This window comes from Lethenteron reissneri, chromosome 48 (genome assembly GCF_015708825.2).
Source record: "Lethenteron reissneri isolate LAM-NWPU_2019-01 chromosome 48, ASM1570882v1, whole genome shotgun sequence".
Lineage (NCBI taxonomy): Eukaryota > Metazoa > Chordata > Hyperoartia > Petromyzontiformes > Petromyzontidae > Lethenteron > Lethenteron reissneri.
Genome location: NC_083826.1, coordinates 10,686,394 through 10,702,069, shown reverse-complemented (window position 1 = coordinate 10,702,069; position 15,676 = coordinate 10,686,394). Strand labels below are relative to the sequence as shown.

At 47.4% G+C, this 15,676-nt stretch overlaps 1 protein-coding gene across 1 annotated transcript in view; it reads left to right on the top strand.

Moving 5' to 3' along the window:
- RABL6 (RAB, member RAS oncogene family like 6) overlaps nucleotides 1–13,950 on the top strand; it is a 59,130-nt gene extending 45,180 nt beyond the window's left edge. The window contains exons 15-17 of the mRNA XM_061571557.1: nucleotides 534–717; nucleotides 3,992–4,053; nucleotides 6,127–13,950. Of these exons, the coding sequence (XP_061427541.1) occupies nucleotides 534–717; nucleotides 3,992–4,053; nucleotides 6,127–6,411 (531 nt within the window). The 3' untranslated portion in view covers nucleotides 6,412–13,950. The remainder of the gene's footprint in view (nucleotides 1–533; nucleotides 718–3,991; nucleotides 4,054–6,126) is intronic.
- Nucleotides 13,951–15,676: the final 1,726 nt, after the last annotated feature.

Sequence of the window (15,676 nt, the reverse complement as noted above, 5' to 3'; positions counted from 1 at the left end):
GTCTGCCAGATGACTCAACCACTGACAACAATTCACTCGCTCACTAACTCACCCACTTACCCACTCGCCGAAGCCACTCGCCCAACCACCCAACCACTACTTCTTCCCTCCTCCCATCTCTTTTCCCAAGCGATCGCAATAACCTTGTTCAATTCAATTCACATCTCTCATCTGTTACAACTTCGATGATAGTTACTGTTTGTTGCTGGCCATGTGACGTTTTGGGTCTTTGGACCTGTGCTCTGCAACTGTGTTGAAAATCAAATTGTCCAATGGAATTCCCATAAACTTCAGTGGCCATTCCAGTATCTCCATTGAAATTAATCGGGAGTCTGTGGACAATTCCAACAGCTGCCTCCAGATGGCAGGCTTAGAGGGATTCCTGATTCCGTACACTCTAATGATTCTACGATTGCAACAAGCTCACGATTCACGTGAGAAATCTCATTCGATTCCCGACGTGGGCTCGCGATTGCGAGCTCGGGTTTCCCCGCTCATCGCCCCCACACGGCCGCGTGCACCCCTCTGTCCAGGAGCTCTTCCCAGTCCGGGAGGATGTGTCGGACCTCTCCGATGATGATGCGGCGGCTCCTACTGCTGCCGCCGCTGCTGCGGTGCCGCGTCGCGCTGCGGGGAGTCTGCCTGCTGCGCCTCCCGTTGGGAAGCTCTCCCTGGATTTCATTCCGCCCGCCCCGTTTACTCTGCTGAGCGACGACGGTAAGCCGCCATTTGACTTGGCAGGAATTCGCGCAGATCCACGCACAGAGGATAACCCCGGTTTTACACCCAGGATGCTTTCCTGGTGGATTGTAACATGGTACAGTACCAACTACAAGTACTACTACTAGTAGGAACTACTACTAGAGATGGCATGGTAGATCGTAATGTGGCACAGAACCTTCTAGTACTACTAGTAGTAGGTACTCTACTAGAGGTGGGTTGGTGGATCGTAACATGATACAGTACCTAAACAGATGATACCCAGTAACCCATTGTGAATAAATTCTGTACAACCATCGGTGTGGAACGTAAGTGTATATGATTGATTTAAGATATATTACCTTGTCTATTATACGATTCCTATTATTAGTTGTTCATTGTATAAAAAAAAGTTCACACTTGTATAAAAAATATTCACAATAAATACGGTACGTGGGGAACAAAAATATCAATAGTGTACACATGAAAGGGACTATAGCCAGTCAGGGACGCGAATGCTTGAGCGCCATCTGATGCCTCAATGTGTAGCCAAGGTACATAACATTGTGGGGGAGCGGTTGGCTATGTACGGTCCGAAATATCAATATGTTGAGTATGCTTTTGCAAAAGTACGTAAAGCAGGAGGGTGTATATCTGGGTGTTACTGTGTTCAAATTGTCCTCTCAGCAGTATGTGTTGAGACGAAGCAATTTCCATGAGGAACCCTCACAGAAAGAAGTGCATCACCCTGTGTTAGAGAATGGCCTTTTTGATGATGATATTACAGAAAGACCTTGCTGACCCCTTCATTCACCTCTCGGCCATACTCAGGGTGGGTGGGGTGGCACAGCGGTAGCGCGCGAGGTTCAACGTTCAAATGCGGCAGGCCGCCTTGGTTAATACATCTCATTTGCAAGGGTGTCCAGGGTATTGATTTACACATACATAGCAAACACGTGACGACATGTCCCAACTTTTAAAATCTGTAATTGAAACGGTTTGCATCAATAAAATGAACATCGCAGCCAGCCAAACACGTGAATAAATTCTAGATTTGAAGCTTTCGTGACTGCAGTGATTCATATTCTTAGGTTTTTTCGGTAAAGTCACGTAGGTAAAAACATAAAAAAGTAAAATAAAATAAAATCACAACGTTTCGAAGGCAACACAAGCTTCCGTCTTCAGGTGGTACCGTCACAGCCACGACAGCTGTATCAAGTAAATGAGAGATTGCAGGGGCTACCACTCCGTTTATATAATGGTTGGAGAAGATGGTGGGGCAAGGGCCGTATACTTTTTATTAATATGGTAAGGTGATGCTTAAGACTAAGAATAGACTGCATAACAAAGGCTGAGCCTTTGTTATGGAGAGGTGCGGTTTGTGACGCAACCTGTGACAGGGGGACCACCATTAAACATGGTAAAACTGTAATGGTTCTCTGTCAAATAAGATTGACAAATAAGTGTAGTTAAATCTTTTTTGCATGGTTAATCACATCTTTCCAATGATTACTCAGTTTGTAACCGTCATCACGGTTGAAATTATGTCTGTGTTTGTATATTTGTATGGCTTCGTGTACAAACCTTTGATGGTAGCCAGGAGGTTTGCAGAGAACCTTGGTCTCGGAAAATACAATTTCATGAGAGCCCACCATCATTGCTACAACTCGGTGGGCTCTCATGAAATTGTATTTTCCGAGACCAAGGTTCTCTGCAAACCTCCTGGCTACCATCAAAGGTTTGTACACGAAGCCATACAAATATACAAACAGACATAATTTCAACCGTGATGACGGTTACAAACTGAGTAATCATTGGAAAGATGTGATTAACCATGCAAAAAAGATTTAACTACACTTATTTGTCAATCTTATTTGACAGAGAACCATTACAGTTTTACCATGTTTAATGGTGGTCCCCCTGTCACAGGTTGCGTCACAAACCGCACCTCTCCATAACAAAGGCTCAGCCTTTGTTATGCAGTCTATTCTTAGTCTTAAGCCTCACCTTACCATATTAATAAAAAGTATGCGGCCCTTGCCCCACCATCTTCTCCAACCATTATATAAACGGAGTGGTAGCCCCTGCAATCTCTCATTTACTTGATACAGCTGTCGTGGCTGTGACGGTACCACTTGAAGACGGAAGCTTGTGTTGCCTCCGAAACGTCGTGATTTTTATTTTATTTTACTTTTTTATGTTTTTACCTACGTGACTTTACCGAAAAAACCTAAGAATACGTGAATAAATACAGAAGTAATTTAATGGCGCACAACGCTGGATCATATAGAAAGCACTGTAGCTGGAACGGTTGCAGATGCAGTGGAAGTGGATTTCAATTAGACATTTAAATAAGATGAGATTGGTGGCATCATATCCGGATGTGTTCGGGAAATCGTTCTATGCTGAAGCTGCTCTGTGTCTGAGCCTGCTTGGGTTTATTCTTTGGGGACAGTTCCAATTTTTATGAGATTCTCAGACCGATTTATCGGTGACTGGGCTGAAAACATCAATCTGAACTATTATTACGAACTAAACAACTCTTTTATTTTACCAGGTAAGGCCCACTGAGCTATGTAGCTCTTTTTCAGAGGCGACCTGACTACAAATGATAGCTCAACGAAAGTGGCTTATCATGTGGAAATCTATAGCAGCAGCCAACTACTGTAAATTCATGTTTCTAAATATGGAGGAAATAACCGGAGGACTCGGGAGGAAACTCCACGCGACCACGGGGAGAACATGCAAACTCCAAACATAGAGCAGCAGGCGTCAGGGTCTGGGATTGAACCCACTACCTCCTGCATACCAGGCAAGGAGGTAGTTAATATCTCGTCACCGCAGCGCCCCAATCACTTGACTTGAGAGGTTAACTCGGAGTGAATGCCCCGATTCAAACCCGCAGAGCCAACAGTGCCCCTCAGTGCCGAGACATAGCCCTCTGCGCCACGCAGCCACTGCCTCCCTCCACTGCTCAAAGGCCCAGGGAGACCGCTCTGTCGGTCTCTTCAGTCTGTCAGTCTGGCGGTCTGCCGCCCAAAGGTGGAATGTTAAAGAGGGTTCCTTTTCAGAAATGTATCTAAATACTGAACGAATTTGCTCACCATGGTGAACGTGTTTGCAGCAACATTTTCAGACGTGTTAACAGCTGTAAAATCACAATGACCCTTAGAAATGTACTCCTGCTTTGTGCTGTGACCCGGACATCGTTTTCTCACATTTAAACCAGCCTTGTGCTGTGACCCGGTCATGGCTTTTCACAGATAACCCTGCCTTGTGCTGTGACCCACAGATAAACCTGGCAGTGATTTGTCCAAAGAAAAAAAGAAGAAGAAAAAGAAAGAAAAGGAGAAGGTGAGCGGACGATGACAACTCCCACGTTCAGTCAACAATTCCAACGACTGCCGCATATCAAACAATTCATGCGTAGACCATCGCCTTCCTTCCCACATCTGCATCTCCACGTCCAACAGTCGCACAGCCCATCGGCCGCACGGCCTTGTGGCAGTGACTTTTTTTTCTCGACACCATTGGTTTAATACAACCTGCATCTGGATGATCACTTTCGGCATTCAGCGTCTCACCAGCAGTCAGGCTTGCTTGAACCAATGCTGGTGAACTGCCAGGTGTTTTATAGGTAAGGACCTGCCCTGCGAGATTTGGTCCTCGTTCGACGTAAAGCTAAACAGCGCACAACACAATGACCATCCGTGTCATCGTGTAGTGTATATATAACGTAATTTTGTGCAATGTATATCAGAATATTTGTGATTCACATTTCACAACGTACGGTCGATATTCAGTTGGAACACAACCGGGTAGCTGTATTTTTTATTGCATTATGACAAAATATTTAATTAAAGTATACAAAGTAATTTTACACTGTTGCAGAAGACAAAATGTGTATCATTAAGTGCCCTCCATCACCCGACACAGCCAAACAAATTAATTTGTCGCGAGTTGTCCAACGCACTCAAATTGTTTATTGTTTCAGCTCGCAAGTAAACCGAAGGACAATTCTCGCAAATAAATCGAGCGGTTAGATGGGACGTCTCACTTGAAACCACGTTATGTGTCATCAGGACAAGGTCCAGAAAGTGGAAGCAGGGTCTTCTTATAGCCACATGTTTGGTTAGATCAGCTTGCAGCCCTCCAGATTGGACGTATAGCTGACCACACACACAACAGTGCGCCTTTTGGCGTCATCTGGTCCAACCCATATGAGACTAGGCTCGAAGGAAAGCTGTCTCGGGTGTGGACCAATCAACTTCAAGGACAGTGCACATTATCAGAGTTATGTTCTTTTGTTTGTATTATGACTGCAGGTATTGCGGTCTATGCAAACATGACTCCTTGCAAAAAGGTGTCAGTTTTGTTGCCAGATAGAAGGGTAAAGAACCAATTATCATATTTTTACTGGCAAATGAGGTCCCCATAGTGTAGATGCTTGCCCCGAGCTCTCATACTCTGATGGTGCATTGTCCTTGAGTTGTGCGCCTTTTGGCGTCATCTGGTCCAACCCATATGAGACTAGGCTCGAAGGAAAGCTGTCTCGGGTGTGGACCAATCAACTTCAAGGACAGTGCACATTATCAGAGTTATGTTCTTTTGTTTGTATTATGACTGCAGGTATTGCGGTCTATGCAAACATGACTTCTTGCAAAAAGGTGTCAGTTTTGTTGCCAGATAGAAGGGTAAAGAACCAATTATCATAAAACTAAACTATTTTTTATTTTACCAAGTAAGGCCCACTGAGCTACATAGCTCTTTTTCAGCAGCGACCGGGCCACAAATGATACCTCAACTTAGCAGCTTATCATATGGAAATGTATTGCAGTCAAATACTCTAAACGCATGTTTCTAACTGTGGAGGGAAAAACTGGGATGACCCTGAGAAAAATGCACGTGACCACGGGGAGAGCATGCAAAATCCAAATATATAGGCGTCAGGGTCGGGCTTGAATCCATGACCTCCTGTATACCAGGCGGGGGTGTTAATATCTCGCCACAACGGCGCCCTAATGATCTCTGCATGATCCTTAACCCTGCCTCCAAAGCGATTCCTGTTTTGGTTATGTTGCGATTTGCATTGGAGTTTATAGCATTTGTAATGAAGCCTCTCGCCACCATGAAAAATTGTGAATTATCTGCGATCAGAAGATTCATTCTTGACTCATGAACCCAGTTAATAACCACCAGAAAACTGAATAAAACAATCACGCATTGAGCTGCTCAGTCGGGCATTAGCCCTGGACTCTAAAGCAGTCACATAACCTCTGCATTAACCTGCATGACCTCAGCCTTTTAGATTTCTGGCCATTGCTGCTCCAGTAGTCTGCTGTGCTGCACACCGAGATTGCCTTGCGTACAACGCGCTCGTCCCAACGGGCGCTGTGTCCACCCCCCCCCCCCCGCCGTGCGCACCAGGAGGAGGAGCGGCCGGACAAGTCGAGGAGCAAACACAAGAAGCACAAGGAGAAGGAGCGTGATAAGGAAGAGGTTGGGGGAGGAGGAGTTGGCGATGAAAAGGAGAAGAGGAGGAAGAAAAAGAAGAAGGGCGCGGGTGCCAGTGATGGTGGTGCTGGTGGTGGTGGCGGCAGTGGTGGTGGTGTCGGTGGGAGCGACCTGAGCGCGCTCGAGGCTTTCCTGGGGGGCGACCCGGCCACGGGGGGCGACCCGACCGAGGGCGGCGGGGACTACGAGGAACTGTAGGGAATGCGCCACGTGTGCCCCCCCCCCCCCCCACGCTCATCCGGAGGAACCACCCCACGCGCCGTCCGGCCACGCTGGGCCACGCTGGGCCACGCTGGGCGCCCCAATCACGGCAGCAGCACCACTGCCCCCTGTCGGACTTTCGTGATAGGGTTGCGGGGGTGTGTTGGGGGGGGGGTGGGGGCGGTGTGGGGGGGTGGGTGCCGTTGCAAAATGGCACGAGTTATTGGTCCCTCTGGAGCCGATCATATGCCTCGGCAAGGGCCTAGTTTTTATTCGCATCACGGCAGAATCAGAATCTCTATCCTGGAGAAATCCGATGGGCTATGAAGCTTTTGTTTTGTCACAGACGTCCAGACAAAACGTGACGCCGTCTGCAGCGCAGGTATCACGGACACACGATTGCAGACGGGCGCAGGGCCGACATGCAGCCACGCAGTGAACCCTTGGCCCTGGATCCCCACCACGGGACAACCCATTTGGGAACGTCTTGAGTGTTATTTTATTGATGGTGAGCAGCATCTCCACGCTGCCGGTGCATCGCAACACCGGGAGTTTGCTGCTGCCGTCTGCACTCCCCATTGGTGTGTGTGCGCATTGCACGGAACACAAATCATCACAGGTTCCATTGAAGAGCCAGGGTTTGGCCTGGGCCCCATGTGTTAGATGCTATGTCCATGATGTGTACTGTCTTATTTAGCAATAGCTAGTGGAAACGGATGGTTGTGTAATTCCATGATTAGTGTTGGTTAAACATTTTGTCTGATGCTTTAATGGCATTAGTTTGAAGTCTTCACTTCGTTCTGGCTGGTTTAGCGAAGCGGTGCTTATCGGGAGATCCAAACTGAGATATCACATCAAGCTGGTAACAAGATAATCACTCTAAGGTGATTCTTACTACAATGTACAGAGTTATGTTTGAATAATGAGAGATGGCTGCTAGAGCTGGTCTTATTTTAAACGTTGGGTTTGCTTGCATCTTGAGTTCCATTCTGTTTGTGTAAAAAAAAATAGGCAATGCAATTTTTGTGTAATTAGTCCTGTAAAAATGTAACACAAAATAGCACAGAAATACACTGCACAGTCTGAAAATGTATAAACAAATGCCGACATGCATACATACTCATGAACAACAACTAGCAGACTCCCTGGCGACAGTTCTCAAGGTGTGATTCTCAACTATATTTTAATGCAACTGGTAAAGTTTTAGCACACACACACTTTCCATAATAATTTGTTTTGATAGAGCGTCCTCTGTTACGTCGTCGGGGCGTCTTGAAGCACTGTACACGCGAGAAGCAGCTTGTGTGTGCGTACGTACGTTGAACTTCTTTCGCACTATCGCAAGTAGCCAACCGTGCTGAAGAACAAGAAACTAAACACAAGAACGCTCGCATCACATCTCATCTCAGATAGTTAAAATGTGGCAGCTTGTCCCTGTGTGATACAAGGTGCGAAAAAAGTTTTCAAGTTCAAGGTGGCTCGTCTTGTAAGTGAGCAGCATCTGCCAGTGGGGGGGGGGGGTGATGATCGATGATTGCCACGTGTGTAATCCCAACTGAGTAATTGTGGGGTAAAATGTTTAAAATTCTGCAGATTTAGGGCATCGCGTGAGCGGTGCACAACGGCTGGTCTCGTGACTGATGGCGCGAGATCTCTTAGGGTCCACTGGGAAGCAGACGGAGCGCAGTCTATGACCAACTCATCCGCGGTATTAACCAAGGTGGCCTGCCGGTCTCGAAACCACGAACCTCTTCAATGAGCGGGAAACGCCCTGTCGCTGAGCGGTGTAACTGGCTGTATACAGCATGGATATATGCAGGCTGACGAGAGCTGCCTATGGAGAATTATTGAACAGGAGCCTTGAGCATTGAGCGCGATATTCTCCAGTGAGACACTATCAATTGTTAATAAACGCTTCTGAGCATAAATTTCACTGCTTCCCACGGGGTGAAAATGGGGCTCGGGTTTAGGGAGCTTGATGATCGTCTTGACTCAACTGCCCATAACGGCAAGAGGGAGCTGCTACCTTGCAAAACAATTCCCTTCCGTGCGGGCAGGTTAAACGGGTGTGCTGAGCGCAGAGTGAAGTCCAGTGGTGATTCTGGGTTCTTTAAGAAATGTTTACAGTGAAAGCAAAACATTTTTAATGGACGTTGGTAAGTCGCGAACGTGACGCCTTTCTTTCAAGGATCTCGCGAAATTAATTACAGTCTCACTGATTTGGCCACAAAATATTAATCCGCCAACCCCTATGGGTTATTAAAGGTACCGGATGTTGCTGTCCGTTTGATGACCATTGAAAGAGATCTTCTTAGCTCGGGGAGCGCCTTACCTGAGCGGTCTCAGCCCTGGAGTGTCTCATCTGATTGCTGTGATCGTCTGTCGTCCTATCTTACTACAAGAGAACCTTACCATCGATTACATTTTTTGAAAGTGGCTACGCAAGTCATCATCCGCTCATTAGATTCACAGTGTTGAGACGCTGTTGCGGGTAGGCAGTGTTGAACTTTGATGTTGTTGCTCCTAGCTGAGGCGTAATGAGGTTGAGACACTTTACAAAAGCCGTGTTTTTTTTGCCGATGCAAATGCTTTCGCATGCAAGTCGCCTGCTTCCAGAGGAGGGGATTCACACTCGTTTCCTCGCGGTCAAATTCCAAGAGTGTTTTATTTGTACCAGGCGAGAGCCACGGTTGGCGAGGTGTTAACTACCTCGCCTGGTATAAAGGAAGTTGTGGATTCGATCTCGACCCTGACGCCTGTATATTTGGAGTTTGCATGTTCTCCCCGTGGTTTGGTGGATTTTTCTCCGGGTCCTCCAGTTTTTCCCTCCACACTTGGAATCAACATGCGTTTATAGAGTATTTGGCTGCTATACATTTACACGCGATAAGCCACTTCGTTGAGCTATCATTTGTGACAGGTCGCTTCTCAAAAAGAGCTGCATAGCTCAGTGCGCCTTAACTTGGTAAAAACATAAAAAAAAATTAGTTTCGTTTTAGCCCAAGAGACCAGGAGAGTTCTGGGTTACAAGCGCGTGCAGTCGAGACTTCTTCCGTGTGCGCTCTTATTTAGCCGTGCCTACCCAGGAAAGCCTCGCATAGCATCTCGTGTGGCTTTTTCCGGGAGATCCTGGCGAGTTTTTCGTAGTAGGAAGCGATGATTGCTTCTGTATAATCCCGAATGGGTCATTATGTTAATGTTTTGACTTGCGTGCACGTGTGTGTTTGTGTGTGTTGTTTCGTTATCGTTTGAACTCACGCTGTAAGCCTAATTAACTTGCACATCACAAACATTAACATTGGGATGGTTCGTTTAACACATAGGCTTTCGCGGTCGATATCCATAATGAAGGTTTTGAGTGAGATAAAGTCAAATATAAATGCGGCTCGAAAGTGACGACATCACATTTATCCCTCTATTTAAGACCGAAACAGGAAGATGTCTACAATTCTGGCTGTCGCCTATTAATGCTGGTTGTAATTACCGGCGAAGCGTCGTAATCGAATTGTCAATGTTTGTGGGTTTACTCTCCAACACACAAGCGGTGTGCTGAAGTCGTAACTAATTGGCACGTTTTGATTACGTGACAAACTTTACTAATTGGCTGTGCCGGGCAGTGGTGGGTGTAACGCCACAATTATAGCTACCGCGATCGTACCCCCAAAAAAACCTCCGTCGTGGATTGGTGAAGGTTCGCTCCCCCTATTTCCGAATCGCGCAGCCACTTCGCTTGCGTATGGGGAGGTCTACTGACAATGTACGCATAGGCAACGGGGGGGGGTGAAGACTCCATGATAATTTGTCTACATTGGCTTTCAAATGAGTTAGACAGTCCGGCGGTGCACCATCTGTTTGCTTAAACACGTTAATATTATTAATCCTTGATCGTTTCTGCGTGGATTAAATATCGGCCGTTCTATAGGATTCAAGCGTATGTACGCAGATGGGGGGGGGGGGGTGTGTAAAAAGTACACGTGTATACAGGGAGGCGGGAGGGGTCAAGTTTTGCCAGATTTTTGCGTACTTACTAAATGGATGGCCCCCTTACCGGCTACGCCAGCACGGAACTTTGCGATCTACATGACTTAAACGTCTAACGCCCAGGGCAGCACACAGGATACCTCCTGCTTGGGAAGTCGACCAATTCCTGTCTGGTGTTTGGTTCGGTGAGAAACGCGAATGCTTGTAGAAATCCTCCGAGTATGCAAACACGGGCACTTTGCACATGACGGTGCGGGACCTACTTGCTGTACTGCCTCGCACGGGCGGCACCTTGTTTCCCTGGTAGCCGGGTTCTTGTGCGCACGCTCGGTCGTTAGGTCTGCACCTCATCCACGATCCTTCCTCCGTGGCGCTGGATCGCAGACGACCACCACCACCGTCACCACGCCCGGCAATATTATAACTCGTAACCTCAATGGTCGCTCGACGTGCACGCTGTTGCTTGCCGCACGCGGATGGGGCTTAAAGCAAACATCAGTGTGTCCACAACCGCTTTCACGTCCTCATTCGTTTATGATTTACAACCAATGCCTTGTCGCAAACAGGAATCGCGTCGCAAAACCAAACGGTTTGCTTTGTGCTTGCGTGCCGTTTTTATTGGCCGCTCGGAACATTGCAAGTTCACGGAAGGGAAAATGATGAAAGTGCATTTCCGTCATTCAGAAGCGCCACAAACTGACGTTGAGTGGTGCTTACAGTCGCTGCTGGACGTGCTGCGTTGCGCTGCTGGGACTGTGGTGCGCATTGTCCGCACAGCTCTGCGTTTCACTTGGCTTGTATGTTGAACTTGTTTCGCACCGTACATAGCCAATCGTGCTAATAGGATGTGCGGGGGAAGAATAACAAACTAAACATTGAAAGCATTTTTAAAGAAATTTGTTTTCAACATAGATGATATAAAAGTTCAAAGCTCCAATGGCTTCCTAATATCGGAAGGAAGAGCGTTCCAGACGGCCGCAGAAGCGCATCTGCGCGCGATGCGGCGATCATCTTTGTTCGATAGCTCGCCAAAAGCCGCTGGTGCTGCGAGGATGAGCGGAGTTGGCGTGATGATGGGTTGAGGCTTGCCGCGCGCATCGTTTTCCTGTCCCGAGTCACGTTCCCCTTTTAGCCGTCGCGCTCCCCCCACCCCGATCGATCACCCTTCGCGTCGCGTCAGGCCCCGAGGGATGAAGGGTCTCGGCTACGGCGAGCCTCTGTTGCTCCGATGAGATTTTTAGTTTCCTCCGTGCGCGCGGTTTAACAAGCATTCGGGTGAACACTTGAGTTTGAAGAGACGGAGAAATAAGCTCTAAGGAAATAACAGACACGGATTTGGCCGACAAGCATCTTAAGATGACGTAGACGTACTAACATGATGTTGATGGATTATAGGGTTGGGGTCACCAGTAACATTAAACACTATGTACGTTACGATGTGGAAACCACACAAACCGAGTGTAAATATTGATACAAACATTTACGTTGCTGCGTTTCCACATGCAAGCGTTTGAATATTCCCACGTTACAGCGGTAATGGGCAATAGCGCGACCTTTAGCACAGGTTAATATTTACCAGCGTTTCAATTTCACGTGCGTTTTAATTATCTGTGGCAGAACAAGGGAGATGATATATATTTAAACGTAACGTTATCTGTGGAAACATGAGCGTCTTGCCAACATGAAGTCATCGGGGGGTTATCTTCATTGTGTCGAAAGCAAAAGCACGAACCCACCATTAGGAGAAGCTAATAACATTGGACGGGGCCGTCTGCTCGGCAATGAGCAGCGACTGATTGTGCGCAACTAATGTTGAGAATGGGAGCTAAGGGATGGGACGATGCAATGAGAGAGCGAGTGATGAAAGGGGAGGGTGCTCGCAAACAGGGTACATCGCAACTGCAAGGAGTCACAGGCTCGGGGTTTCAGGCGCGCTGTGTTCTGCACTTGTACGTACGCACGTATGTATGTTGAACTTCTTTCACACCGTACGTAGCCAACCGTGCTAATCGGAGGTGCGGGGGAAGGACGACAATAGTGTTTTTTTGGGTTTGATCGCTTAAATGTAAATGTGTTGTTAAACCTCCCACCAACCGACACAGCCAAATTAGTAAGGCTTGGCACGTAAGTGAAACATGCCAATCTAAATTTGAAGCTTTCGTGACTGCAGGAATCCATACTCTTTGGTTCTTTCGGTAAAGTCACGTAGAAATAAAATAAATCACGACGTTTCGATTGCAACACAAGCAATCATCGTCAGGTGGGAAAACCACAGCAAAAAAATGTATTGCTGTGGTTTTTCCACCTGATGTTTGCTTGTGTTGCAATCGAAGTGTGATTTTTTTTTATACCTCCGTGACTTTACCGAAAGAACCAAAGAGTATGAAACATGTCAATTGGTCGTGTTCAGAACACGCGCGTATTGGAGTTGTAAACCCACAATACTTACAATTGGAGTGCTGGTGGTGGCAGATTCAACGACGCATTTGTGTTTATGCACCTTAACCTAAAAAACCCCATCTACTTTGGATAATATTGGTTGCGAAAGCCTACTCCGTGTTAAGAAGGACAAAAGAACTAAAACACAAAAGGCAACTCTAAAAGACACGTGCCGCACGCGGAGGCGTTGGACTGACTCGCTGGGGGCGTGGCCGCGTCTGCGTCGTCCTTTCGCGCAGACGACATACGCGGAGCTTCCCCAGCAAGGGGCCCCTCACCCACAGCTCAGCATCGGCGGGTGAGGGGGGGGTCCGTTACCCCGGGCGAGCCATCCGGATCTTGGCAGCGGCTCGTCGTCAGCTGTAGCAGTGAGCCACCGCCAGGCGCTGCTCAGACCACTTACGGGGGGTGAACGACAAATACAAAATTGGAATTGCCATTGACAGAGCAACAATTGAAGATAAGACAAACTCCCAAATAGCTACATCATGGGACCTCCTTTGCCAGTACCAAAATATGAGAATAGGGTTTCCCCTTTTTTCTGGCAACAAAAACAGATGTTAAGATGTTAAAACACCAAACTGAAACCTTTAACAAGGAATCGACCAGAGGACGCCAAACTTTTGGTGTTTCAGTTTGGTGTTTTAACATCTTGACATCTGTTCTGTTGCCAGATTAAAAGGGAAAAACTATTCTCATCCCAAAGAGTTTTTAAGGTGTGGCGACTTGACTCTTCGCGATGCTGGCTGAGGGAGCGTTTGACGACGCACGCGGTTACCGGCGGCTGTAAATAATGCAACTGCGAAAGCCGTTTTTATTAAGATCCCCATGCCCCTTTTGAATCATTTTAATTCCCCACTTGGAGCTTTGGGTTTTTTTCATTTTATTCCACTGTTGAACTTTCGATGTCGTGAGCAGTTTCGGCATCACTCGTGTTGTTTCCACCGCAGACAACACTTCTATGCAACTGCAGTTGTTAACGCGATGTCTGAAGTTTATGGGTTCCACGTTCACTCATCCATTCATTAGTTTACGTTGCGAGTATGGAAATTAACGTTGATGTCACCGTTGAAATAAAAAAAATGTGTTAAGGGGCCATGGTTGTGCGTTCCGTGTGTTGATTCCTGTGCTCTTCCATTGAGTCCATACTCATCGTGGGCCAGGTGCTGCTGACTTGTGGTTCTGCACTGCTCTTGTGGTTAACGCTACAGACTTGGTGTCGGCCCTTTGTGCCATCACCTGGCTCACCCCCCACCCTCCACCCGCCGCCATTATGACGCACAGAACGTGGATTATTACAGCGCAGGACCGTGAGAAGTGGCGGGGCTCGGGGAGGCCTTCATCCAGCAGTGGATTGACCATGCCTGATGATAACGACGACGACGAATTATGTACTTGCTGCTGTGCATTGTATGAATGATCCGAAGCGCGGACGTCTGCTGTTTAACGCAAGTATGTTTCAGATGAACGCTTCGGTATCTTGGGGGGCCCTCCCCAGTAGCGCACCTGCAGTGGGGCGCTGTTGTTGCCTTCAGATGGTGCGTGCGTGCCAAGACGATCCAAGAAGAGAACGCCTTAACCATAGTGTGCAACACCCCCACTCCCCTCCCCTGCCCCCCGGCGAGAGTGATTTGATGAGGAGTTCACTATCGCTCACAAAATAAATAAATACAAAATAATCACGCGCTGCTTAGGAATTAAAGTTGATTATTTTCCCAGGAAAACTGCCTCGCGTCTCTGTGGGAAGGAGAGGCCCGCGATAGGGTTATTAAGTGCAGGCTAGCGCAGCACTATTTAGTAAATGGTTAATTGCACAAACAGTAGGGGGGGAAGGCGTCGTCCGGAATGTGTTTCTCCCGCCTCTTGAGTCCCTTAAAGTGTTTTTTTCCGCAGCACCCGATTGTTCAATTTGCGTCGAGTCTTCCCGTGCTAACGCGCCTGTTTGGGGCACCACCCTGGGGATGTTGGTGGCCGGGAACCCGAAATGCCCCCCCCCCCCCCCCCCCACTTTGGGTAACGCGGCGCTCTGCCGCGGGCCAACCGAGGACCTTCCCCTGGCCGGTCCCTCCGCGTGGATGACTTCACTCGGAACTCAACTCTTGAGAGAGGGGGGTGTTGTAAGTGTCGTCGTTTACTCCGCTTGTTCACCCACGAAACTCCCAACTGAATCTTGGAGGGCTTTTTTAGGAGGGTCCTGCCAAGTTCGGGGCGCCGCGGTGGCGAGATGTTAATTGCCTCGCCTGGTATACAGGAGGTCGTGTGTTTGATCCCGACCCTGACGCCTGCTGTATATTTGGAGTTTGCGTATCTTTCTCCCCGTGGCTGCGTGGATTTTTCTCTGGGTCCTCCGGTTTTCCCCTCCACAATTAGAAACACGCATTTAGAGTATGTGGCTGCTATAAATTTACACTCGATAAGCCACTTTGTTGAGCTATTATTTGTGGTCAGGTCGCTTCTGAAAAAACTGAAAACTCTGGGCCTTAACTAGTAAAATAAAATAAAAAAATAGTTTAGTTTTTAATTTACAGAGTCGGGGCGATGTTGTTGTTGTGTAATTCTAGTTGAGTAATTTTCAGGTAATTGCTCAGCAATGGGATGTTTGGCCAGTGCCCATTACATTGTTTGTGGTTTGTATAGCTATCAGTGGCGGCTCGTCAATAGAGGGCGCAGGGGCGCCGCCCCCATCAATATTCCAGAAATATACATATACAAAATTTATATAAAAATACATAAATAAAATATTTTTTTCATACGATGTGCCGGCTGGTAGTAAGAAAAGCATCAGCATTTAATAAAAACTGGCTTTAATCGGTCAACTATTTTCTATGTTTTTCAATGTGTT